Source organism: Centruroides sculpturatus, unplaced genomic scaffold (genome assembly GCF_000671375.1).
Source record: "Centruroides sculpturatus isolate CEXI.00-Female unplaced genomic scaffold, Cexi_2.0 scaffold613, whole genome shotgun sequence".
In the NCBI taxonomy this organism is placed as follows: Eukaryota; Metazoa; Arthropoda; class Arachnida; order Scorpiones; family Buthidae; genus Centruroides; species Centruroides sculpturatus.
In genome coordinates, this window is record NW_019384835.1 from 11,835 (window position 1) to 39,629 (window position 27,795).

Below are 27,795 nucleotides of genomic sequence, written 5' to 3' on the forward strand. Positions count from 1 at the left end.
AATTGAAACATTAATTTAAAAACTTACTGTCATTATTTTCCATTCGCCTTCTTCTGTTGATGGTGGCCATTTATATTTCTTTGCTTCAGCTACAGTTTGACATTGATCATTTTGTACCTAATTAGTAATTTTAATTATAAAATTTACTATTGTATTGATATAATAATTATAAAATTTAAAAATTATTTTTAATATGAAAATATTGCATATAATATTCTTTAGATCACAGGAATGTGATTTTTATTAGAAACAACTGAATGATTTGCCTCAGCAATTAATCATTTTATTACCATTAATTTCATGCTTAATTTCACCAATTTTTTTGACATGAATATAACAGTTTATATTTGTTCAAAAAACATTAAAATATTTACAATAAATGTGATTACAATAAGTGAAGTCTATTGTGTAAGGAGACTCCACTTATTGTAATCATAGATATCAGTTGTTTAATGTTATCAAAATTAACATGCTAATATTAGCACAATCATTAGAATTAGTAAAATATAAGTTAAAATGCTTTTACAAAACTTCACCTATTGTAATCAGAGTTTTATTATTATTATTAATATTCTTACCTAAACATTATATATTTTAAGCTAATTCTTGCTTTATCATGTCTCAACATGCAAATGATAACAATCATTATCAGAATTAACTTTAGTGCTTTAAGCATTAACCATTTATTGTTTTTATTTGCTTCCAGACCAGTTAAATTTCTGGCATTTCTTACTTTAATTATATGTTGTCATGTCGTGTCTTACCACGACATGTTAAGGGCGCATCAAGCGCAGCGCCTGAGGGCGAGACGCCCGCTATATAAACTCTGTAACAGAAGGCAGTGCGGCTTTTTCTTGGGTCATTGCTAAGCCCTGTTCTGTAGATACATGATATATGTAAAATAAATGTGTAATGTTCTAAGTATCGTGTCCATTCACTTCTCAGGCACTCCTAATGTAAGATTCACGGGGATTTTACATATGTTGAATGACTTGTCATGAAAATCATTCAATATGTTCAATATAATTTTCATTCTGGTAATAATAATTGCAGTCCTGTTTAATTTTACTAGACTCAAAATACATGAAGATTATGAAAATTCACTGATGCTAGAATATTTCATCTTTATATATTATCTAGACAGGAAATATAACGATTAGCATTAAAATATACTATAATTTTCTGAACATTTAAATATATTATTATATTATATTAAATTTTGTCAATAATGAGAAATTAATTTAAATTCTTTTCAATGTTTAAAATACCTTTATGTTGGCATTATGACATTAAAAGAAAAATTGTTATATGTACAAAAGAGCGTGAAAATAAAGCTATCAAACAATACAAATGCTATTCCATAGCATTTAATTGCTTTTCTAACTCATTACTTAACAAAATTTAATAAAATTGATTATTTAAAAATGTTTCCCTCCACATAAAATATCTTAAATTTCAAAGTCATGAAAGTAAGGAAATATGAAAATAATTTTCTAAACTTTTTAAGAATTTGTAAGAAAACTAAAAGGTGTAAAAATTTTCACTATATTGTTTACAAAATGCATATTTTAATATTTGTAATTTCTTAGCCTAAGTAACAGGATGCCCACCCTTAATAAGATTCGAAATTTTTATTTTTATATAATTCATAATGATATATTTTATGTTTAACTTTTACCACAATTTTGTGAATCAACTCAGCCAAAACAAAACACTTTCACTTACAGCATAGAGGTTTTTAAGCAAACTGCTGGTTTTTGGCCTTATTTAAAGTTTTTTTCCAGGCTACAATTTAAAAATAATTACATTTTTTTTAATACATTTTAATTTAATTTAATACATTTAAAAAATGGAATGTTCCTACTAGAGTATATTCAAAAGTAGAACATTCCAAAAAGAATTAAATAATTTAAATATTACATTCTAATCATAAATTCAGCCAATCAGTGAAAATATATAGGTACAAAAATTTACACAATAAATAATAACAATAAAATAAAATAAACTTTAACACAGAAGGTGTGAACCAACACCCCATTGTTCATTCAGACATTCCAGATATGTAAATCAAACTGAATCTAATGTTCCAGTTTAGTTTACATATATTTTATAAATCAATTTTACACGTGTCAATTTTGAACAAAACTAAAATAAAACATTTTCTTACCTCAAAATTGAAGATAACAGAGTCATCTGTAAACTGATAAACATAAATTACAGCTCCAGGTTTTACAAGCTTAACTGAATAGGATAATGTTGCTGCACATAAACCTCCATAGGAAGCAATATAAGATCCTTTTGGTTTCCAGCCATATCTATAGATTAAATTTAATAAAGTATACTATTTCTCATTAATTCTATTGTTTAATATTATATTTCTTATATTCTTTCTTATACAATTACAATCATTTATCTATTGAAATATATTATTAATTTATTAACTTGAAATTTTGATTTTACTTCAAATCAAAATAAAACTTTACTAGAACTGTAGTTGTTTCCTCCTCTTTAAATAAAAATAATAAACAAACAAACTATAAAACTATGAAATATAGAAAATAAATAATATTGATAAAATTTTAAAGAATATATTCCCTAAAAATTTATTCTGTTGGAATTAGTCATACATTTATTTATATAAAGATTAAAGTCCTGTATACGTGCATAATTGGTAGATTCTCAAAAGAAAAAATCAATTATCTTCATTCTATAATTCCTGACAATTTGCAAGCAACAACAAAATTCTTTAAACAAGTAAATAATATGTTATAGGCTGTAACAAGTGTAAATAATAAATTTCTGCATTTTTACATCATTACTCTTATTTATTAACATTTATCAAAAATCTATCTTTTTATTAAAAAAATATTGAATAGTGAACCAAAAATGCAGATAAAATCATCTAAGTTATAATTTGATATTAAAGGAACAAATCATACATCTCATAACATGGTGTAATTGTCAAGCAGTTAAAATGCATGCACAATAAAAAATGAATACTAATTGCAGTTTTAAAAACATTTATTTCTGAAACATTAATAATAAGATATCTACTTATATTAGATTTTTGATTACACAGCTACTTTTTACATGTATTAAATAGGATATTTTTCTGATAAAAACTATTTATCTCAATAGTGATATCTTTTTGAAAAAATGTTTAACTTTAAAAATTTCATTATATTTTATTCTTATAGCATACTAACTTTACTTTTCTATTTATTTAATGATTTAATCCAGTTTAAATGGTTAATTTCACTCACTCTGAACAATTTGCATTGTTTCTTCCTGATTTTCCTCTAAAAAATCGAAAATTACTCTCAAATGATTCTAGAGAGACGTAAAATCCTGTTGGCAACTTGTCCCAAGAATCAAATTTGATCCCTCCTCCTAGAGAATATGTTCCTGGTGGGCAATGCAAACATTCCAAACTTGTTCTATTATAATAATTTCCAGCATCACATGATGTAGCTTTAGGGAAAAAAAGGGGTTTTCTTAATTAATAAAGACTGAATAACAAAATTTATAAATGTTAAGTTTAATATATATAATGCTGTACAGATTTTAAAACTATTATAAATTATAAAATATCTGGGAAATAATTNAGTATCAAAAACGTAAAATATTTGAGTAGCCCAAGACATAGCCAAAGATTGAAGCGCCACAGCACTGGCAAAAATTTAAATTTGCCGACTGGAATTCTTTCGGATGATTGACGTTTCGGATGATTGACTTTCGGAAAATCAACGCTCTACTGTATTGAATACAGCATTTTTATTTTTGAAAATGTAAAGGAAAGTAATTATTATTAATAATAAACTAAAAAATTAGCTTTCATATGCACTTTAAAAAATTTTACAAACTTAAGTCTAACTTTTTATACTTATATAACTTTTTACTTACGTGCATACTGAGTAGCATTGTTGCAAGCAATGCATGAAGAAGCACCCTTTCCAGAATAAGTATTTTCTGCACATGGGGTACAAAGCTTTGAACCTTCACTACTGTATGTTCCAGGCTCACATGGAGAACATTCAGATGTATATGCTACACCTGTATTTAAATTTTAAAATAATTAAAATAACATGTCATTTTACAAATATAACCAAGATTTATGAAATGCCATATTTAATCACATAATCCATGCTCTTAGTAATCTGTATATCCCATTTTTTAAGATACTGACTTAAAAAAAGAAAAACTAGTTCAATTTAATTTACTACATGTTTACAAATTTTACAAATTGGTGGTTTTAACACAATAGTAATCTTCCCTCTCATTGTTTTGTAGCATTCAATATGGTAGCATTCAGTTTACAAGTATAAGTAGTATTAAAAAATAAAACTACCAAAAAAAAATAATAATAATAATAATAATAATAATAAAGTATTTGTATATCTAATAAAGATAAATACTGCACTCCAAGAACCTATAACCGTTGGAGTGCAGTATTTTACAGATCCCAGTGTTTTGCAGTGTAGTGTAATAAAGATAAATTATCTGCAATTTGTAGTAATGTATTTATAATGAATTAACTTACTATTTAGTAATGAAAGTAACACTATGCTGTTTAATTCAAATCAAACGAGAAAAACTGTTAATAGACCAATAACTTAAACTAAGAAGTAATAAAGACAAAGATTATTTACTGTCAGTCTCAGTTGTATATTTAACTTACTTTATTGATCTTTATTTTCACAAAATTAGTCACACAAAAATGTTTAATAATATTGCTCATAACTATCAACTATAGGTAGTCATTTTATTAAGCAGTCATCTGGACTTTGCAGGTTGCACTACCAAATTTGTTTTAAATAAACTGTGCACTACAACTTTTTGTCACAAATTTTTGAAAAAAACATGCATGGATTATTCAAGTAAACATGGTAATTCAAATTAAAATTTATAAACTCAAATTTGACAGATCAAATAGCTAATATACATGCAAATTTCAATAGAAATAACAATAGAATAACTTTCTACACAATTCTTAGTAGTTAGTTTAAAGAAGAAATCAGTAAAAGTAATAAATTTTATTCTTATATATTTCCATGTCTTTGTGTCAGAAAATATTAATTCAATTAAATATCTGACAGAATAATTTTTATAATTTCAAATATTTTTGAATTTAAAACGTATTTTATTATTTTGAATATATAATGGAACAAATAAGATATTGTCCATAACTTTCTTAATCTTCTGTCTGAAAAATAAAATTTCTGTGTTTTACTTATAAGGCTACAATACTATATCCATTTAAAAATTCTTAATATTTCTTATTAAAAATTTCATTTTATATGTAAATTTATTATTATTTTTTTATTATTATACTTCTTATTTTAATTTACTTTTGTTTTAAAACTTTTCACTGAAAAATCAGTTTGAGATGAATTAGTTGCTACAGTTGTTTAATTAATTGTCACAGATAAAATACTAATTTATTAACTAAGAAAACTGGCCAAATAAAATTAATTAAATTAAAAAAAAATAAACATAAAACACAAAATGAAGAATATTGTTCTTTTAAAGTTGTAGAACAGAATTGTTCCACAAGCATATTTTTTCCATAACAGCCAATTGTCAAGTGGTTAAAATGTCATCTTACCATTATGGGGATCTGGGAATGAATTTGGTTGGATCAAAAACCCCAAGAATTCTTCAGAGTGGTAAAAAAGTTTTTCAATCAGTTATTTTTTTTTTTTAAGTTTATGNCTATATGTTAATTTAAGAATTTAACTTTACTCCAACTAAAAGCTTGTCTGCTGATAGGAGAGTTTGGAGAATAGTAGTGGATGGTAGTATAAAAGTTTGATTTTTCATCATGTTGATTTCTGGGTATCAGCAGGAATGGATGATGATGTTAATTTAAAATATTTTTATAATTAAATCTGATATCTTTATAAAACACAATATTATTCTTATTAAAAAATGTTTTTCTACGAATATTTTAATCTTAATATTCTTAATATCTTAATAATTTATTAATATTTTTAATAAGCCATTTCATTACTATTTTATAAAACTATCACTCTAATATATTTATACTAGAGTTACTCCACACTACTCTTATGTAACATTACTATAAGTTAGAACATGTTATTACAACAAATATTGTTATTTATTAGTTTATCTCTGGAATGATTTTCACTTAAAAATAAATAAAACATACTATATTTCATATCTATTTAGGGAATAAAACTTTTTCTGATCTCTCATATAAAATACTTTATTTCTAAAATCTCAGTCTAATAACAAACATAATTGCAACGTAATCTTTGTAAACTGTAATAATGTTATTCATCATAAAATATTGTATACAAGTTGTCCACTTAAACATTATCTAGAGGTAAAAGAGATTTCCAGCATTAGTTGGGATAGGTTGGGTTAGAGTGTGGACTGTAGTGGACTCAAATACACTGAATATTACATTGCTGTTGTGGTGGTACACCAGTATATTTTTTATTTTGTTCATATATGTTTTATATATGTTTATATATTTTCCCTTCCTTCCTTCTTTGTTCTTTTGTATATAACTTCCTGGAACTTTCTTCCAAGTGTGGGTGGTGGGTGACCTGGTTAGGGGACAAAAGAAAGGTATAGCCCAGAGGGCAAAAGGAGAGACACTTAAGGTCACTTTTAACTGGAACATGGAAGAGAGAAGACACGTCGGAGAAGTCTCCAGGTTGTTTTTGCATCGGCTGGAGAAGGTAATGAAAAGTTTTTGAAAAATCCGAAATCCAAGAAGAAAGGAGTATCTTGAATTAAGGACATCCGAAGGGTTATAGTGGAATATTGACCGACTTTCACCTACAATCAGTCCCCACAATCCAGAACGATATCATCCGACCACCACCACCTCGATCATCAACTATTGGGTACCCATTCTTTTTCGGCACTATATTTCTACCTATCCTATTATCTATCCTTTTCTCTCTTTCCTTTATTAGAATAATTATTATTTAAGTTATTGATAAGTATTTCTTTGTACCGCGATATTTTTTAGTTCTGCCTGTGGATTCAAAAAAGTTTTTATTTGTGAACAAAAGGGAACTAGGAGTGTCGGAATCCAGAAGATTCTGTCAAGTGTTAATATATGAGTAGAATAAAAGAACATTTTGTTATTCTAATATATGCATCTCTTTATTAAATAAACCTCACTACGTGCATATGACCACACTGTGATACATCATTCCATTGCTATCAGTGCAACATGCAGAGGATGCTGCACAGTAATTTCAGTGATGCAACACAATGTTAAATTTACAGCATGATTCTTCCTTCAGCACATTTTAGGGACTGAATGTGCTAAAGCAAGGATGATTATAAACTCCATGCAGAAAAACAGTAAGGCACTGTTTTCCTGCATGGAGTTTATAATCATCATAATGTGCACCACTGGACAGTATATGCTCCACAATTCATATGACATATCATATGTGACATTGTGTTTACCATAAATGTCTAGTGTGTAATTTGAGGTGAGCAGCTTTTTGGTTCTGTATTCATTGACTGCACCCTGAATAGTGACTGATATCTGAACATCCTAAACATTATGGTGGATGAATGGTTTAATTACTTGCCATTGGTACAACTAGACAGATTTTTAGTACCAATACAATAGCATGCCATCTCACTCCTGGACAGCCATGCACTAGTGGCTTGCAGAACAGAGTTGTTTTTTGGTCACCATATTCCCCAGACTTGATTCCTCTGGACTTTTTCCTGTGGGGTCATCTAAAAGTATCAGTGTATGATACATACCCAACAGCATTGCATGATGTTGGATAACTGGAGAGATGCATATGAGAGGCCTGTGAAATGGTGGCACCATGAATGTTATGTACCATTCATAATACCACACTTGACCATCTATATCTTTGTATTACCTAGGAAAAGGGTTGTTTTGAACATGTTTTCTAACAAAATAAAGCTTACGTTTTATATTAATTTCTGCAATATTGTCTTTATCCTTTACACAGTCAGAAATTATTTGTATGCTAAATCATCTGAAATTGATTTCCTTTGGTTATTTTAGTGCTGAAATAAGCACACATCACATGCATAGACTCATGCAATATTAAAAAGATCTCTTTTGTTCCTGGATGGATGTTTAAGTCAGTGGTTTACAACTGGGATGCTGTGGCACACTAGGATGCCATATTTCAAAGGTGACAAAATATAGTACTGAGCAGCACAATAACACTTGTTATATGTATTACTAAAAATATGAAAAGCACAATAACTCTACATTGATAACGTAGAGGTTCCACAAGAAAAAATTACTAAATTGAAAGTGTTACTTTTAAAAAAAGGTTGAAAAACACTGGTTTAAATGGACACCCTGTATAATAAATTTATAACTTAAAACTTAAAAAAAGAGTTTAAATTTTTGTCATCAAAAGAATGTTTACATCTAAAGCAGAAGAAAACTAGATTCAGTTATTTTCAAATAATTTATAAATTACAAATGCTAAATATTATATGATAAAATTATATTTTATATTAATCTTTAGTAAATTCAACTTTTATATAATTATTATGTTAAGTTATTGATGTTTCAAATCATCATCATCAAAATATCTTTTCTCATGTTAAAATGTCACAGGTAATTTTTGAAAAAGTAAATTTAAAAATTTTTATTTTACTTCACAAAATATCCAATTTTTTCTATTTTACTAAAAATTCAATTCAATATGCTTCTCTTGAGACAAAATGTTTTACAAATCAGCTTATAAAATTAGGTTGAATTGTATTTATATTTCAAAAGCAGGATATATGGGAGGATTGCAAAAGATTTAAACATACTCATAGCATACAAAAGGAAACCTAATGTTTTCCATCTTCTGTCTAACACAAAGGATGACACTGAGGACAAAAGAACACCAGGTGTTTACCACATCCTACTACAGAATGATAGATTCAACAGAATACTAATGTATATAGGATCAACATACAGATCACTGCAAGCCAGGTTAAGAGATCACAAATGTGTGCAAAAAGGACACATAATACAGCTCTGGCGCATTATGCCAGCAATCTGGGGATTTCTCCCTATTTTGGCAATTTCTATTTGAATTTATGTTAAAACAAGTTAATGAATATGATCTTAATATTTCTTTGGATTTCTTTCCTGTAATATTACCCTATTAATAACATATATCAGTGTTAAAAGATTAATCAATTATTATCAATTAAAATTATTCTAGTTTATCTACTGTATGTATATTTATTTTTATAAAAACAAAACTTACTGCAATCATTAATCCTAGTTGGTGGATTAGGTGCTCCACCCACACAAGTATCTGGTTTAGGTACTGATACTCTCCATCTTCCACCATATTGATCACATTCAGTAAAATCATAATGGAAATCTTTCTGTAATTAAAAACAATGTAATTGTTTTTCTTTACTAATTATCTTATTGTATTATAAAACACACAGTAGATTCTATTATGGTTATTACAACAAACATAATTAAAATTAGACATTACTACAGACAATATTAATGATTTTACAAAGTGATAAAAAGAAAATCAAAAAGATAATCTTCTAAATCCCAAGTACTGAAATACAGTACTATTGAGCCACAAACTAAAGATAAATATTAAAGACTATTTGGGGGTTCAAAAATAAAAAGGTCCCAAGTGACACTCTCACCTAAATTCAAATTACTGTGCATTGCTTATGAATGTCTGCATTGCCTCCATATGTGGACACTCATAAGCCATTTGTGACACGATCATGCCATCTCTGGCACAATCCTGTCACATTACATTACATTAAACGAGTAGAGACGTTGTCTGTATGTGCACAGACTTTACCTTTAAGAAATTAGAAGTGACAAAATTGAAATTAGAAGAGGAAGTGATAGTAAGTAGGAAGGAAAAGAAAATAGTGAAAGATTGAAGAGAAGTGTTGGATCATTGAACATCTGCATCATAATTGTTGAACAAGTAAAAATACAGTTACAAGACAAAATATGTACAGTGAAACAGTATAAAAACAAACATGACAAGTCTGCATGTGTGGGCGAGCGTGTACAGCAAAGGGGGTATCAGACACAATGTTTTAACAATTACAAAGTATGTGATTTATGACTGCTTTACATATATAATTTATACAAATACAGTACTGACACTTGATAAAGGAGTGGAGTATTATTATATAAAGTTAGATATAGAACAAAACATGAATATTAGTTATTGATATGGCTAAGTCGCATATTTACAAGGATAGTGCTGTAGATTGGGTTGACAAAGAGATAATATATTACAAAATTTAGCATTAAAAACATTGAAGAATCTAGTAGATATAAACCCAGTGGGTCTAATTTGCATATGCACAGTACAGTCAAATCGCAGGTTGAACAAATTGGGCGAGTAGCCGGCCTACCTTAACCTGTTAACGAAAATATAAACTATGTATTCTCCTTTTACAAATAAACAGTTATTTAGTTGTTAACTTATTGTCCGAGTGAGTCACTTCCAACTCACTGTCTCTCTGTCTTCATCCAGAACCCAAGTGCTCGCATGATCTACTTTTAAAAATAGACCAACTCGCCATTGTGGCTTCTATGTCGAATGAGACACATTGGTCTCAGTCCTGATGAGGCATCAAAGAGGTGCCAACCCTCTGGTCACACCTATATCTCCACACCCTGCCTGCTGTCATCAACCTAACCTAATTGGTTTAATGCTATGCATTACAATTCAAAGTCACAATTGTAACAGGTAAAGCTGAGACTGGTTTTCATGTCTCCTCTAAAATTCAGCTTTTGATGCTTGGGACCTTTTAATTGTTGCACACCTCATTTATCTTTAGTCTGTGATTGGACCTCTCAGCCCATCATCAGGGGGTACAAAAAATGTTGTAAAATAAATGTGATTATATAATTTACATTCCCTAAGAAAGTAGAAAATGTAGATGTCAAGATCTTTGAAGAAATACAATATATAGATAGGCCTACGTGTATTTAAAAAGAAAATTCAGCTGATGAATTTTTTATTAAAATAAATAATAACATAAACTTAGATTTGTAATTAATTTACATTAATATAAGGTGACCAATTGTCGTCCTTTAGGGAAGACCGTCCTTCTTTTGTAAGGTCTGTCTTCCCTCGAAAAGTGTCCTCTTTTTCGATATTTGAAGACTAATCTGTAAATCTCTGTATTCGATCAAATCAATGCCAAGACAATCCATTGCGTGTGATGTGATGCGACATGTTTGTATTTGACATGACAATTCATCAAGGCTCAGTACAGTGCAGCGAGATGCTATTATGAGACACATGCACTCTGCATGTGAGACCTTGAGAGAGTGTGCCGCATGCAAGTGGCTTTGTTTACTTCTTACCGAAACACGTGATATGGCATATATGCATGCAGTAGAGATTATTATAGTGTATTATTGTTGCATGAATAAAATATTTCTTTTATTTATGATATTTTTTTTCAATTTATTTGTGTCCTCCTTTTCATTGTAAAAAAGTTGGTCACTTTAATTAACATATTAATTAGATTTTTTCAAATACGAAAACAATACATGGTAATTTAATTAAAATAATCTAATAAATCTTTTTTTAAAATTCATACAAGCATAAAAAAGAAAACTGAAAATAGTTTCAAGGAATAAAAAAATATTTAATATACTGTAAAAACGTTTTCTGAATAGATTCATCCCTCTTCAGCTCGCAAACAAAAATCAACCTCGAACATTTACAAATATAAAATCGTGCAACGTTTAAAAGAAAACAAACGAAGTGCCTAGAACAGATTAAATTTAAACACAGGATAATCTCACTTGTCAGAACTACTGTAAAGTATATGTTAACGTTAAATATAAAAAGCAAATAAACATAAAACTAAATCAATTACAATAAAAATAAAAAAATAAATAGGTTATATAAATAACTCCCAAACGAAATCATAGAATACGTTCTTACTTAAATCATTTGTACAGTACAACGAGCTAACAGTAAAAATACCCATATGAACCAAAGAAAGAAAAAGTAAAAACGCCCTAAGAAATCGTCACCCGTTAGAGGCGTCGTTACTCGATTCAAGGCTTCAAGCTCCATACGTAGCGAACCTTTTTGAGCCCGCGTGCCATATAGTAAGCATACTTAACTTTAAAGATGTTTTTGAGTGCCAAAGTTTTAAACTTCGAATAACAATATTTAAATGAATTAAACGAATATGCTTTAATTAGAATAAATGTAAAAAGCTGATTAAAAAAGGATGATTGAAAAAGACAGATGATAAATCGAATTAATATACTTTATGTGTCAGATGATTTCTCCTTACATGACACTTCGGGCACGCGTGCCATAAGTTCGCCACCCCTGCGGTAGAACATGGTAGAGCCCATGTGGCTAAACTTTTCGATTGGCGGGGCAAATTGCAGAAGGGCCAGGCCTGTCAAGGGGAAAGAAATGAAGATTTATTCCCGGGGTGGAAACCTTACGGGCTTACTGTTTTCTGCTTTATAAATGTAGAATACTGAATGCTTTCTGTAGAATATAAAATTTATGACTGCTATTTATTTTTTAAAGAAGTATTCTACATCTCATTTGTCCAGAAAAAAAAAAAGGCAAAGAAGATCCGCTTTACTCTCGTGCTCATTGACTTTCGACGGTCCTGAGACGGCCACAGATATTTTGTATATTCCATAGATAAAACACAAAAGTGGGCTTATTTCCAGTGCCGGCCCGAGGCAAGTTTTAGGATGGAGCGAGATCCTATTACGGTGCCCCCCTTGGTTGCCCCTAATTTATACCCTTTAATTTTCTTTACCACTTAGGTGCTAAGCCTAAGGCTTAGCGCCTGGAGCGGCTGCTCTGTTCGCCCTATGGTAGGGCCGGCTCTGCTTATTTCTATCTTTTATACAGGTGATGCGTCAAATATGTTTGCGGGCGGATTTGGACCGTTGCAATAGAGGAATTAGAAATGGAAACATCAAAGATACCTCCGCTAAACATAAACGAGTTGTTTAACTTTCCCGGCAAGAACATTTAAAACGGCATGTAAATCTATTTGTTACATTTTATTTTAAAAACTTTTTCATATAATTTATTACAGGTTTTTTTTTAACTTTTTCCGGCTTGTGGGCACTAAGAGGGCCTCTTTTTAGCATTATGCGTTCGGCCAGGCCCACAATGGGGTGACCGGGTGGTGAGGGACGAGGCCCGGCATATCAGAACGGACCACCCCCAAAAAATTCCTGGGGATTTTACGACTGGTCCTGATTCGAAACCGGGTCCCCCAGAGCGGTAGACTACCATCTTACCTGCTCGGCCATCCGGCCACTGTTGATTACAGGTATCTCTCGTATGACACTGTAATTATGTTTCGAAAAAGTGCCGTTTTATGCAAATCCGTGCTATACGAAACAAAGAACTAATGCAAAACATGGAGTTAAGTTCCAAAAGTAAACAAAAGTACAGTCGACCCCCTATAACATGGTAGATACGTTCCGTTCTTTATGAAATTAATGTTCTACGAGTCCTTAAATACATGAGCCAATCACAGCCCAACATGTATGCAGTTTACGAACTACGGCTGTTTGAAAGGTTTTCTTCCATAAAATTAATCGATTCTAGACTAATTTGACTCAACGTTTCCAAAATGCGTATAATTTTTTGGGAATAATCCATATAAACTATGCTATAAACAAAAAAATTGTAGGATTACTTACCAAGTGTGCACCGTTCGACGACGCCATTGCTTAAGCTTGTTTTCGTCGTGGAGTGGTGCATTGAATGGCGTTCGCGTGCTTCCTGATAAATTATTTTTCTGCGAAAACTTTGCTGAATTTTGGAGACATCATTAATATAAATATAATTTTTATGGACGTTAAATAATAAATGGTTTTTAGTAGGTCCGCTGCTCGTTTAAACTCAGAGGTTTGTGCAATATCCGCTATTGGTCTAGATTCGACCAATCCTGTCGTGACACGAGTCGGTGATGACGTTTTACTGAATTATACGAGTCTCTTTTAGCGTGTTTATACGAATACGGTCGCAATTTTTTCGCCGTCATATAGTAATCCGAACTATATAAACCCGTTTTATAGGAGGGTCTACTGTATACTATTCTTTTTTGTTACAAAGAGAAATGTGTTTATTAAAACAATCGATAATTCATTTCCAATCAATNCGTTTTTCAACGCGCGTTAAACGCGCGCTTTTAAACGCGCGTTTTAAAGAACCAAGAGTTCTATGTAGCCGTACACACTCAAACGCCAAGCGCGCATTAAACGCGCGTTTATAGATTTTTGTTAAAACGCGCGTTATCCGTGCTATACGAAACAAAGTACTAATGCAAAACATAGGGTTACATTCCAGAAGTTAACAAAAGTATACTATTTTTTCATAATTAAGAGAAATATGTTTATTAAAGCAATCGATAATTTATTTCCAAACAATAATTAATAATCACAATTAAAAGTATTGTATTATGTGTTAATATTAATTTTAGTTAAATGAGAGCACTTTCTTTTTACAAAGTATCATTGTCATCTCAGCTTTTTTGTTGTTCTTGATCAGAAGTATCAGCAATATTTTCATATTTTTTATTTTTATCATAAAAAAATTTTTTATGGATGACGAAATAAAAATGTGTTACAGTATTAATCGAAAATGTGCTCTAGAGGGTCGCGTTTGTTCAGTCGAGTACCGAGACAATTTTTTTCCAAGAATATGTGTTCGAATACCGAACTACTGTTGTATTTCGTTCGTCATTTTTACGAATGAAGTAATCATTCGTAGGTAAGTAATACAATACGATTGGAAAAAATATCTAATAACACTTACCTAAAAATGTTTAAATAAACTTTACTAAATACGAAGATTAATCTGTAAAAAGAAAACACAGTGACAGTCTTAAGGGCTAAAGTCTGAAAGCAGTGACAACGACACCCGGTTGATAGAAAAGCTAAGACAAGGAAGAAACACATTACAGTCAGTTTTCATTAAAGTAAACCCGACGAAAGGCACAAAACAAATGGAAAATTTCAATATTCTAAAATCCGTGGGCAAATTTTGAGCCAACACTAGAGCTTACTTGAATAAAAACTATCGAATAACGAACGCGGTTTAACTTAATAATTATGAAATTCTGTACGGAGGATTTCCAAAACCGTGTAGAGCAAAACTGGAAACCATGTTTACGGGTGATTTTCCCAATTTTTGAACAGTGTTAGAGCGAAATCGTGTTGTAGGAGAGATACCTGTATTATAAAATGGCAAGAAGCTTCATTTACATTTTATAATTTTACAGTTATTTCCATCTTGTTGAATTAAATGTATGAGCAGTAGCAATGTGTAAAAAAGTCACGAGTCTGAAGGCATAAAAATATTTAACCAATAGGCGTTCACGTACTAAAGTAAAGTGAATGGTAATTGGTTAACTTCTAATTCTCGATCCTTGGTCATACTCACCACCCAGCCTCCCCATTGTGGGCCTGGCCGAACTCATAATGGGCTTGCTAATAGAGGTCCTCTTAGTGCCCACAGGGCGGAAAGAGTTTTTTAAATAAAAAAAATCCTTGGCCATAAATACGACCGAAATACAAGATAAATCTCACTATCAAATGTTAACAACGTTAAGCATTAAAATAAGCAAATAAAGTAAACGTAAAACTAAATTAATTACCATAATAAAAAAATATATAATTAAATTCCAAACGAAATTTTTAAAAATATGCGAACGTAAACAATCTGCAAAAAGTGTTAATTAAAAGTAATAACACTCGATGAAGTCGTCACCTGTTACAGTCTGTTAAAGAAAAACGTCCCCTGGATTCAACTTAATTAACATCTAAAGCCAATGGTCTAGATCAGATCCTGTTTTACTTTCTCGGTTATGTTATAGGCCATATAACAGTGGGAAAGTACGGCGATTGGTCAAAAAATGACCCTCCCAAGATTTTTACATTTTTGGATTCAGGAGACCTTGAAACGTCGAGAAATGCAAATAAATTCGAGGGTTTTTTCTATATGTATGGATGTTAGTGTGTGAGCGAAGCACAATTTTGTTCACCCAATTTGATGCTTAATAACTCCCGAGCTTTTTGTCGAAAAGTTCTGAAATTTTGCAGGGAGATTTTTGTATTAGGAGATTAAGGCCCTGTACACACTAAGCGTTTTTCAACGCGCGTTAAACGCGCGCTTTTAAACGCGCGTTTTAAAGAACCAAGAGTTCTATGTAGCCGTACACACTCAAACGCCAAGCGCGCATTAAACGCGCGTTTATAGATTTTTGTTAAAACGCGCGTTTTGCGGGCACTTTACGGGCGCTTTGAGATATATGTGCTGCCTTATAGCGACGATGGAGGAGCACACACAATTAATTACTTTCTCGTCCATTTCCAAATTGAGCCAGTGCTAAACGCCGAACTAACGCTCGTCGAACGCCGAGCTAACGCGCGTTAGCTCAGCGTTAAACGCGCGTTTAAAGCGCGTTAAAAAACGCCTAGTGTGTACAGGGCCTAATGCTGTTAAAATTTGGTGGTAAAAAGTCGACAGAGAGTTGTGTCATATCTCGAGAGAAGACGGACTTAATGAAGATTTTATTCGTTATTAGCATTTATAATTTTTTTATAAAACTCATATCTACCCTCAAAATTAAGCTTTTGCCATTTTATAATAATTAATAAGAAGTTTTTAAATAAAATGTTACAATATGTATCAAATGTTGCTGGGAAATTAAGCAACTCATTGATGAATTTTTTTATCTTATGAATTCAAAATATATTTCAACTTTATTTAAAAACCTGTACTTTTATTTAAAAACCTTTTTATGTATTTTAATAATATATAGAATTGTACAATAGTTCTGCTCCCTTTTATAATTTTTCTTATTTGTCTTTGAAGTTTTTCAAGATTATTATAGTGTATAAAATAGTTTATGATTATTTGAGTTTTTACAGAAAAATCTAATAAAATAAAAAATTTATATACTAATAATTACTAACTCAGGAAATTCTAATATCAGTGTAAACTCTCTTTTATTTGTTATAAGTTTCAGAAAAGTTTCACTAATAAAATCAGTATCCTTGAGAAGGATACTAATTTCCCAAATGGGAAATTAGTCAATATCAATATATCAATATCAATTAGTATCAATTAAAATCAATTAGTCAAATGGGAAATTAGTATCCTTCTCAAATGAATACTGATTTTATTAGTGATGCTAATTTTATTTAGGATGAACTTTTTCTAAAATTTATTAAAGTAATTTTTAATAATAATGTTAATTAAATATATTGATATATTGTTAGTTATGTGAACAAACAAGTTTATTTTTGAAATTTAATAGTAGATTATGTTATATTTTTACATGCTACTTACTCATTGTCTTTATTATACGCAAAGTCGTGCTACTCAGTTTATTAATATACAGTATTTACTTAAAAATATAAAATACGGACATATCATCTAAATGTTATAACTACATTTTAGCATATTTTTAACTAAAAATATCAGAAAAAGCAATAACAAACGAATACAGAAATAACAATTTAGTAAATATGGAAGACAGTGATATTCGATAATTTCGATCTACTCAATTAAACACAAGCAAAATTTCGGAAATCTTGCAGGTTTATAAGTCATCATTTTTCCTCTTGTTTAGCTCATCACTATTAATAATAATATTTCCATTTATTTTCTTCATTAAAACTTCATGAATCCCTAATCTCATTTCCGAAAATTTTATAGACTTCCATTTTGAAAATTAAAAAAATAATCATAATCAAGTAAATTATTCAATTCCAATGCACTTTAAGAAATTTCAGTGTAAAAACATTTCTGAATTTCGAATAATCATCATAATCTATAAAGATTATGATGATTTAAAAATTTAATAATCTACGAAATAACATATTAAGTGACCTACAATTCTACACTACTATCAAGTACGGCAACATTGAAAATGAGTTCTCTGTCTTGAAAAATACTCCAGCTGTTACTAATGGTATAGTATTAGAAAAATTTAGAATTTATCAGCTAATAGATTTGTTCCTAATTACAAGAGTGAACGTTTCTAATTACTTGACTGACTCAAATTGATGTGAATTTCAATAATAAAACCTTAAAAAGTTTTTATTAAAAATCACATCAAAAATTTTTATTACGTAATAATCTGCTAATATAGTTAGTCTATCATGCTTTATTCGTCAATTATTTAATGTAATAGCATTTACATTTTTAAAACTTGTATCGTAAAACGATATAAATGCAGAAATAAAATTAATGTTTTTTATAAGAAATATTTACAGGTAGACTTTATCTATACTTTATTTTTATACACCATTTTTAAACCGACAGTTTTTGATAAAAATAATTAATTATATATACTATTCTATATTTTCAATAATCATCATCTATGAAACAGACGACGATTATTCAATAAGACAGAATATATAAGCTATAAAATAATACGTTTCGAAATAAAATGTGTATTTGTATAAATACACATTTTATTTCGACACGTAGACTATTATTTTATAGTTTATATAATGAATATTATGTACGAACAATCAAGATAAAATGTAATAAAATATTATTCATTGTTTCATAAGTGAAAACATCTTGTAAAAATTTAATGCCGTTAGGATGTAAAGTCCAAATTTGAAATAATTGAAGAAATAATATTTTGTAAAAAATCCAAGAAATTAAATAAAGATGATATTATTATATTAATACTATATCTATTCTGAGCTGTAGCAATATATTATGTTTGTTATCGTTATTTTTAATCTGCAGGAATGAGATAAAACGAAGCAGAAAAAATTGCAAAACACTAGCCTATGCTAAATGTCAAACAACGATTTAAAGATCATGCAATTACATGATGAATAAGAAAGAATCATTTAAAAAATAAAATAATTTACTTAATAACGTTAATAAACACCGTTTTTATCGTCAAAATGTAACTAATATCATGTTAGTGAGGAGAAAATCAGTTGAACCAAACTGCATAGACGAATTCATGTTAGTCCTATTATTCACAACGAGAAATTCTGTGAGAAACATGTGAATTAAACAAGACCAAGACCAAGTTGGTACACCCAATTTTTGATCATTTTCTTATATGACAATACTTTAGGAGAAATAAGATGTCAAATTATAAATATAAACATTTATAATTAATAAGATTCGATTGATTCTTGGAATAATTTATAAATAAAATTAATTGCATCAACCTTCCAAATCTATTTTATTATTATTATTACTTTAAAAAATCGGAAAAGCAACTGAAAAAATAACGCAATTTCCGTGTTTCAGTTCAGAGGAACAAAATTTCAATAAAAATACGCAGATAAATAAATTTAGTTTTATATTCTAGTTTCAGTTATAATTTATGCAAATATATGTTATTCTATGAATAACAATGGATCCATACAAGGAAAATTTTTGACAAATTTAATGAAAAACAAGATTTAAAGACATAATATTAAAATATGTTATTTGAATTGTAAATATTTATTCACTTTTATTCCTATAAAAGTCGGCAAATTTTCACTAGAAAAAAAAATATATACTATTTTAGCAATAATAACGATTTGTTCAATGCAGATATAAACAGAACTGAGAGATAATTCCTATGTTAAATTTAACAAAAGAGAAAAGTAAACAAACTGAATACAAAAACTTAATTCTTGCTGCTATAAATAACTAATGCTTAAACCGAATTAAAAAAAAAAGAAAGAAAGAAAAAAGAACTTCTCGAGACAGTATGATAATGTAATGTTGACTTTGTATACTAAAAGTTAACACAAATATTAAATAAGTGATTTAATATTTCACATTTTTTCTCCGATATTCTTTTCAATACTAATTATCATAAAAGGTCCATAATGATAACGACAAGAATAGGTGAAATATAAAGAACAAAGTTTTGTCTATATTCCTTACGAAAAATCATACGTTTTCGATCAGATTCTAATTAGTTCTTAACAATGGCAAAAGCTTTTATTCATGATAACTTGGACAAAGAAGTAATAATTTAATGATGCATTTTGTACGTAAATAAAAAAACCAAACATTATTCTAAGGAGGAAACTTGTTAAAAGTCTAAGAAGTTCTCCTTCTTTCTTCAAAATGGTAAACTTGAAAAAGAAACTTCGATTTCTGTTAAATTATTCATACTGTTTTAACCATAAGATAACTATGAAACGTACCGATACAAGTACGTAACGCACAGTACTTTATATTGTGTTACAATTAGAAAAAATTGTAGACCTACAAATTCCCATTGTCGTCCGTCCATCCATCGTCTATCTTTCCTTAATCTTGAGAACGGAGTTAGACAGATGAAGGTCGAGACCAGATATGGAAAGCTTAGGGCAGAAGGTTCCGATTAACTATATATAAACTTCCGATACATACCGGAAGTTATGATATTTCAATTCAAAACTTCCTCTGAAACAGTTAATAGATGACTAGCCTGACTCTATTGTTAAAAGAAAAGTATGATGTACAGGGGCAAGACACTACAGTACTAATTTGAGGCGGAGAACATATATTTTAACTTAAATAAATTAAAAATATGATTAAAAACTGCAGCTCGGCATTGTGACAATGTCACAATAAATAAGTTAAAAGATGAACTTATTACTAAGATAATTCAGACTAGGGTTTCTCATTTCCCGGTCTTTTGCTTGTCCCGGGATCCCGGGATAAAAGTGAACTGTTTCCCGGGATCCCGGGAAATCCCGGGATAGAATTAATTATTTCTAAGGTATACAAAATATCTTGAAATCAAATGATATAATTATTTTCCATTTTTTAAAGTAATTTTAAAGTTCTGTAACCTCCAAAATCATATTAATAATGCTGTGTAAGGTCTATAGGCCTATAATAAAAATTACCTTTAAATAACGTAGAAATTTTCACAAATAGAAAAAAATTAATTAAAGTTTGCTGGAAACTGCATACAACAACAAAAAAAAAAATGTTTTGAATTGAGTTAAAAATTAAAAAAATGAACTTCTAATTTAGAAGGTAATTTTCGTTTTTTAAATAAAATATAATACAAAATATTGCAAACTTTTATAAGATTTTAAAAAGCAAAGATGGTCAATACTCCGATAACTCACTCTAATTCTTATTTTAGTAATGAAAAGTCTTGCCACCGAGAATGCCCTTTCCGATTCAATTGATGTGATTGGAATAGTGTTTAATGCATTTAAGAGAAGACAGATATTATGTGTTTTTTCACCTGTAGCCTGGAAGATTTCGAGTTCGTTTTCGAGATTGTAGTACTTCTTTCGCTCTCTAGTATTCTTGATTTGTCTACCTTGGCTGCTTTAATAGCGGCATCAAGCTTAGAGCTCGATAATTCGGCAATTCATTTGGCTTTAATAATCAGGTTTATGAAGAAAAACTTCATACTTGCAGACTTTGTACTCGTTTGTATCCTTGCCCAATTTGCACAATCTGGCGTCAGGCATTTATTGAAGCTACTGGGCATGGTTAAAACTCAAGACAGCGTAAGCACAATTATTCCAGATATTACAGGTTCCGACAAGTAAAGAATTTTTATAGTCCTGCCACAAATAAGCTATATATTGATTATTGACCATTTGTGACATGCTATAACGAGCAAAAATTTAAAAAAAACTAATAGGTAGGTTTAAAATTAATAAATACAAATGTATTCTGACAGTGAATGAGTTAATTATGCTTTCTATTTGCAAAATTCCTCAACCTTAACACAAAATAAGAAAAAAAGTGAATTTTTAAGAAATTTGCGGGATTTCCCGGGATAAGAAAAATTTCCCGGGATATTTCCCGGGTTAAAAAAACAACCGGGATCCCGGGATCCCGGAATCCCGTTTGAGAAACCCTAATTCAGACTGTATTAGTTTGTCTTTCTTGAAACCTGTTATTATAAAAGTGCAATAAATTTTTATAACCGTTTGTCATATAATTAAGTTTATGAAAACAAAATGAAAATCATTGTATTATCTTCAAATGTTTTTCTTAAATATATAGCCTACAGGATGCCAGATGGGCGAGGCGGTTAAAGCTTCAGCCTACCGCCTCGGACATCCAGGATTGAATCCAGGCAGGCAATTTGTTCCGGATGAGAAAATTTTGTTTTATATAACCAGGATAAGCAAAATCACCATCAGCTCGAGTTGTAATTGTTCAAAACTAGTCACGACCGAACTGCCATTTAAGAGTGCTTAAACGTATTAACTCTAAAACAAGCAAACAATTTTATTTCTTGCTCACAATTATATTTTTTAAAATGCTTCACTTTTCATGTTTTTCAGAAACCTGATATCGCTGAAATATTTATAATGTTTTAAATTTAAGTTTTATACTAAATTGGTATACAAATAATATTTTTATGTTTTAATTGACAAACATTTTACAAAAGAAACCGTTCAACTATTACATCAGTAAAAATTTACCACTTTCCCATAATAACTTATCACCAAAAATCAATATATACCCTCTCTCTAATTAAGTCATTACGTCAGAAGTTTAAACCATTTGCAAATGCACAAGAATAATTTTCAGACAATTTTGTGTTGATAGAGAAAAAATAAACCACGGGTATAATCTTATATCATCAAACAGTTACCCTCCCTTTCCCCATCGTCAGTAATCGTCAGATATAAACGAAACCCCCTCCCCTATGAAATGTGAAATAATACTTGAATGATCCCAAATTTTAAAGATTTAAAATTAAAAATAGATGCTACTATCAATGCGATCTTGCGATTTTATATTTGCACACTTAATAAATACAAATACAGTCAAACTTAGGGTTTCGAACTTAATTCGTTCCTAAAAGTCGTTCTCAAACCGATTTGTTCTCAAACCGAAACAAATACTCCCATAAGAAACAATATAAAATGTATTAATACGTTTCTGATCCCCAAAACAAAGTCTTTCTTTTGACTATTTTAGGTGAATTTCATGAATAAAAATGCCCACAAAAGCAATATAATATTATCTATATCTATGTCTATATCCATTATATATATCAAGTTAAAAACAAAATGTTCGGTCACCGAAAACGAAACTAACACTTTACAAAGAAGTGCTATAAATAGAAACTCGACTCTGCCTGGATGAAATATAATCAAATCAATCAAGACCGACAAAAAGTACTTCATCCACACTTTCGAAATATTATGTTTTAATTGATTTCAAATTTAATTTTAGCTTTAGTTTCAGTTTGGTGTAAAACTAAGAGTTTTAATTAACTTGCTACCTAGTATTTAATTTGAGTTAAGCACCTTTAAACACAGATTCGTGGATGTCATTTATATTAGGCGAATGCAATTAACACGGTTTTTATTAATTAATTTGATTTAAATTCAATTGCGACACGTATCTTACCCGCATGAGCATCGAAATATAATTTGAACGAAAACGTCATCGATGGTTCGTGTCATGAGGTCAACAGTAATGACGCAAAGCGATCTCGGCGCCACTAACTTCTGAATCGGTAGTCCCGGCGTTGATTGGTCGGCCCGTCGATTTTCTTTAGCATAGGAAGTATAGGAAGTTGGCTATCTATCTCTCTCTAATGTGTGCCCGGCTGTTGCTGAGTAGCTTGTTCGGCAACAGGAGCAAATATGGCGTTCAAATTTTGTTCATAAACCGAATTATTCGAAAAGTGAGAGGTTCGAAACCCGAGGTTTGACTGTATCCATATACTGTATTCAATTTTAGTTTTATAACTACGTGCATAAAAACTGATAAAACAAAGCTGAATCAGTCACGTGATATTCAAAATATTTTAGAAATTTTAGAAAAATACAAAAACTATAGCTTTCCCGAATAACTAAGAATGGGTTATGATTCATCCTATTTTTAAAATCAAGATTTAAGTATTTTTTTAAATTATATTAATTCTAACAAAATACTGTAAATGTCTTTCCATTATCTAGTATTTAAATTTATAAGCAAGCATATTGATAAACTGTTTGCATAAATTATTGATTTATATTTTATACAGTGATAGTAAAAATTTATTAAAGATTTTAACAAATATTATTATAATCGCAGTTAATATAGTTACTTAATCTTCTTAATGTCTTCTCATGATGCAAAGTAATTATAAATGCATTTAAATCCAATCAATCAAGAATTTGTAACTTTGAGAATGATTTCACTTACTCACTGTCTTAATTTGTGATGTATTTATTAAACTGTATAATATTCGATACCTAAAATGATATTATGTGCTAATCATATTCTGTTATAATGTTTAGATTCGAAATTTCCAACGAAAATCTTTATTATTTTTGATTTGTTTGATATAATTATTTTAACGGAATTATATTGTACATTTTTCTAATACTACAAATAAACAAAGCAAAAGTCCATATCTTGACCTTTATATATGTAATTAAATACAAATATGTGAAATATCAAACATTGGCTTATCAATTATCTTGTGAGTGCACCTGCGAAAAATACAAGAAAACAGATTGCCGACTCCAATACAGAAAACTTACTATATAATTTATTTTAGGGATAGTTAATAATAAATATATACAGTTTTAAATGAGAAATCAGTTCTATTCTTACTGACAAAAAAGCGTTTGCGAGATTCATAACAGTATCATATTTGTACACAGAAACAAAGTCCTGTTCTGACTAAAATAAGTATTAATTGATAGAATAATTTTGTAAGCCAATTTTATAAAAGTTAATAACAACTTATTAATTGTTCATGTAAATATACTGATTTTTATAATTTTTTATTAAAAATCCAGCAACGAATTGCGTAACTTTCCAGGCCAAAGTTTAAAATTGTGTGACATCCTCTGTTATGAGATTTTATTTTTAAAATGTTATATTATTTAATTAATTAATATAAAATGGCAAGAAGCTTAATTTTGAGGGTAAGGATAAATTTTATTTAAAAAAAAAAAATGCAAATGCAATAATGAGTAAAATCTTCATTAAGTACGATCTCACTCGAGATACGGCAAGTGATCCTTCTCTATTTTCCTACTCCTTGACTTTTACCAAAATTTAACAGTATAAATCTCCATAACACAAAAACCTTCCTGCAAAATTTTAGAAATTTAAGACAAAAGTACAGGGGCTTCAAAGCGGGTAAACAAAATCGCACTCCACACACATTAACGTCTATACATGAAGTAAAATCCCAATTTTTTTTTGTATTTCTCGACGTTCCAAGGTTCCCTGTGTCGTGGGCATTCGCAGAGGGGGGCAAACGGACCACTTGCTCTCCCCTGGCATTGATTTAAAAAATTCAACAAATTAGCCTATAATCAAAATCTACACCCTTGATCATGGGAGGTTTTGTCTTTTTGTATTCATGTAATACTGCATTCTATAATATATTTGTGAAAAAACCCAACAATTAAATAAAAATTTTGATGTAATTATTTGTGTCCAAGCTTTGACTCCCCTGGAAAATTTTCTGTGGTCTAAGCCCTCAGTCCAAAAATGTAAAAATCTTGGGAGAGTCATTTTTTGACCGATCGTCATACTTTCTACTGTTATATATAACAGCTGGGAAAGTAAAAATTAATATGAAAGCGATTAATAAATGCAAGTACAGGCTACATTTACTTTTATATAACTTATATGTGTATATTGCTTATATACGGTATATATATAATATAGTGTTAATACAATTGCTTTATACTGTATATGAATAAGATAAGTTGTAATGAAATGGATCAAGAGGTGAATAAATCACGGTAATCTTTTAGCGTCATGTTTTTAAGTTATTTTTATGTTTTGTACAGTAGCTACGTGCTGCTGATCAGTTAAAGGTTCTAGAAGATAAGAAAGTAGACTACTTGGCGAAACTCGGTTCAAATTCTTAGGAGTCAATCTAGAGAAATCAGAATCCTAGGATCGCTTAGTTACACAATGATGGTAAGGAACAGGACTTATTTTCATTTTTGTCATTTTTTTCTGCTTTGTAAGCCTAACGAGAGTCAATAACAAAAAATAAAATGTTAAAATTTTACACATTTTGAATGATTATTGATTTTAGATTAATTGAATCACATTAATAGAGTTGTTTCCATAAACTATATATTAATGCACTTTAACGTATAAATTATCATCAACCTCGTAAGCCTTTTCTAATGAAAGACTTATTTTAAAATAATTTTTTAATATTTTCAGGATTGTCATGAATCTAGGTATTTACTGTTATATAATACATAGTATAGGGCTATATAAAGACGATAAATATGATTATATATGATTGTATATTCTATATACTTATTATTAAAATTGTTTACGTAATTATACATCTATGAAGTTAATTAAATAAACGGGCAAAATTTTAATAAAAATAGACAAAATTTAAAAAAAAATATAAACTAAATATAAAATATAGTCAAATTATGAGCAAACAAACCAAATCAAATTGGCGAATTATTTGAGAAAGTTTTAAAATATATATATAATTACTTATTTATAAGCTATATTACATAATTAATTTAAAGAGTAACCCGTAAATATCCCGCAGTTCGATTTAATTCGTTCGCAAAAAATAAAAAATTTTATAAATTCTGAGCGGCTATTAAATTGATTTCAACCATATAACAATTATACTAACAAAATTTTTCCATTAAACTGCATACAATTTCGAATTTCACCATATAATTTACCCAAATTATATAGACTATTATTTAACTAATTAGGCATATATGTAATGTATGTGTTAAATTATCGTCAATATTTTCCATTATCTTCTAACAGAAGAATTAGGCTGAAACGATTTTTTTCAGTATAGGATTGCCTCTCTCTCTTTCCGCAATGTGCATGAAACACTTATATCTATTAAAATGATAGCATATTGTACACGCACATCTAATTGTTTATACAATACATACAGCTGTATTCTGAATACATACTTTCTGTATACACACGTTTCTAAATTGTGCCGGTTATTTAAATAGACTTAAAAAGAAAAAAAAATTAAAATTCTGAGCGATCATTAAATTGATTCTAGATAAGCTGAAAACATTAACAGGGGTGTTTCCATACCACTATATATTAAAGGAAACACCCTAATTTCCAATAATATACAGTTTAATGTATAATAATCGAAATTTACATATTATTGAACTAATTTAAGCTGGAGCTAAGAATGTATGTTATAAAACAACATTTTTTCTCCGTTATAACTGTTAATAGTGATAATATTATCTGTTGTAAAGGAAATATTACTATCAGTATTTCAGTTGCAAAAAAAATAAAAACTCTTCGCTTAAGCTTAGTTAGTTAATATATAATTTGGATAAATTATATATTAAATTGTATTAATGGAAACTCCCTTTTTAATGTATTTAACTTGTCTACAATAAATTACTGGAAATACTGTTATAAAGGAATTATTAGCCACCTATCGGTACCATCAGTTATAACAGAATAATAATAATAATAATAATAATAAAATTATTCTCTCTTAATAGATTCGTTCATAATATGAAAATAACAAAAAATTATGGTATAATTTCACTTTAAATGCGCATTAAATTAATTAATTAATGCATTTATGTAGAATTTTTTAGTTAAAAAACTCACCGGATGGCAAGTGGGAAGATCGTCTGCCCTGGAAAACATCAAAGTCTGGAAACAAAGCCAAACTAGGCTTAACGGCAACATGATAAATAATCTGTATTTTAACAGATAAATTATATAAAGTTCGAATATTCAAAAATTATAATATACACCAATTAAAATATTAACGTTTTTCTTCTAAAAAGAGTAAAAAAAAACAATAAATAAATCAGTCAAAAAATTTATCAGACAACGTCATCATCCCTTG

The 27,795-nt window shown here is 29.2% G+C and overlaps 1 protein-coding gene across 1 annotated transcript; it reads right to left on the reverse strand.

The window, feature by feature from the left end:
- LOC111630199 (UPF0577 protein KIAA1324-like homolog) lies at positions 1 to 27,795 on the reverse strand. Its single transcript, XM_023374261.1, has 5 exons — positions 27,552 to 27,795; positions 9,252 to 9,375; positions 3,264 to 3,471; positions 2,168 to 2,315; positions 1 to 117 (listed from the first exon to the last, which is right to left on the reverse strand). Exons 1-5 carry the CDS (start codon positions 27,630 to 27,632, stop codon positions 16 to 18), a joined length of 663 nt encoding a protein of 220 aa, XP_023230029.1. The 5' UTR covers positions 27,633 to 27,795; the 3' UTR covers positions 1 to 15.

Excerpts from the sequence above, each read along its gene's own strand:
- LOC111630199 (XM_023374261.1), bottom strand. The coding sequence starts at position 27,632 with ATGTTGCCGTTAAGCCTAGTTTGGCTTTGTTTCCAGACTTTGATGTTT. Across the intron at positions 9,376-27,551 it reads ATCTTCCCACTTGCCATCCG|AAAGATTTCCATTATGATTT; the intron begins GTGAGTTTTTTA and ends TTTTAATTACAG. Across the intron at positions 2,316-3,263 it reads AACAATGCAAATTGTTCAGA|ATATGGCTGGAAACCAAAAG; the intron begins GTGAGTGAAATT and ends TTTAATCTATAG.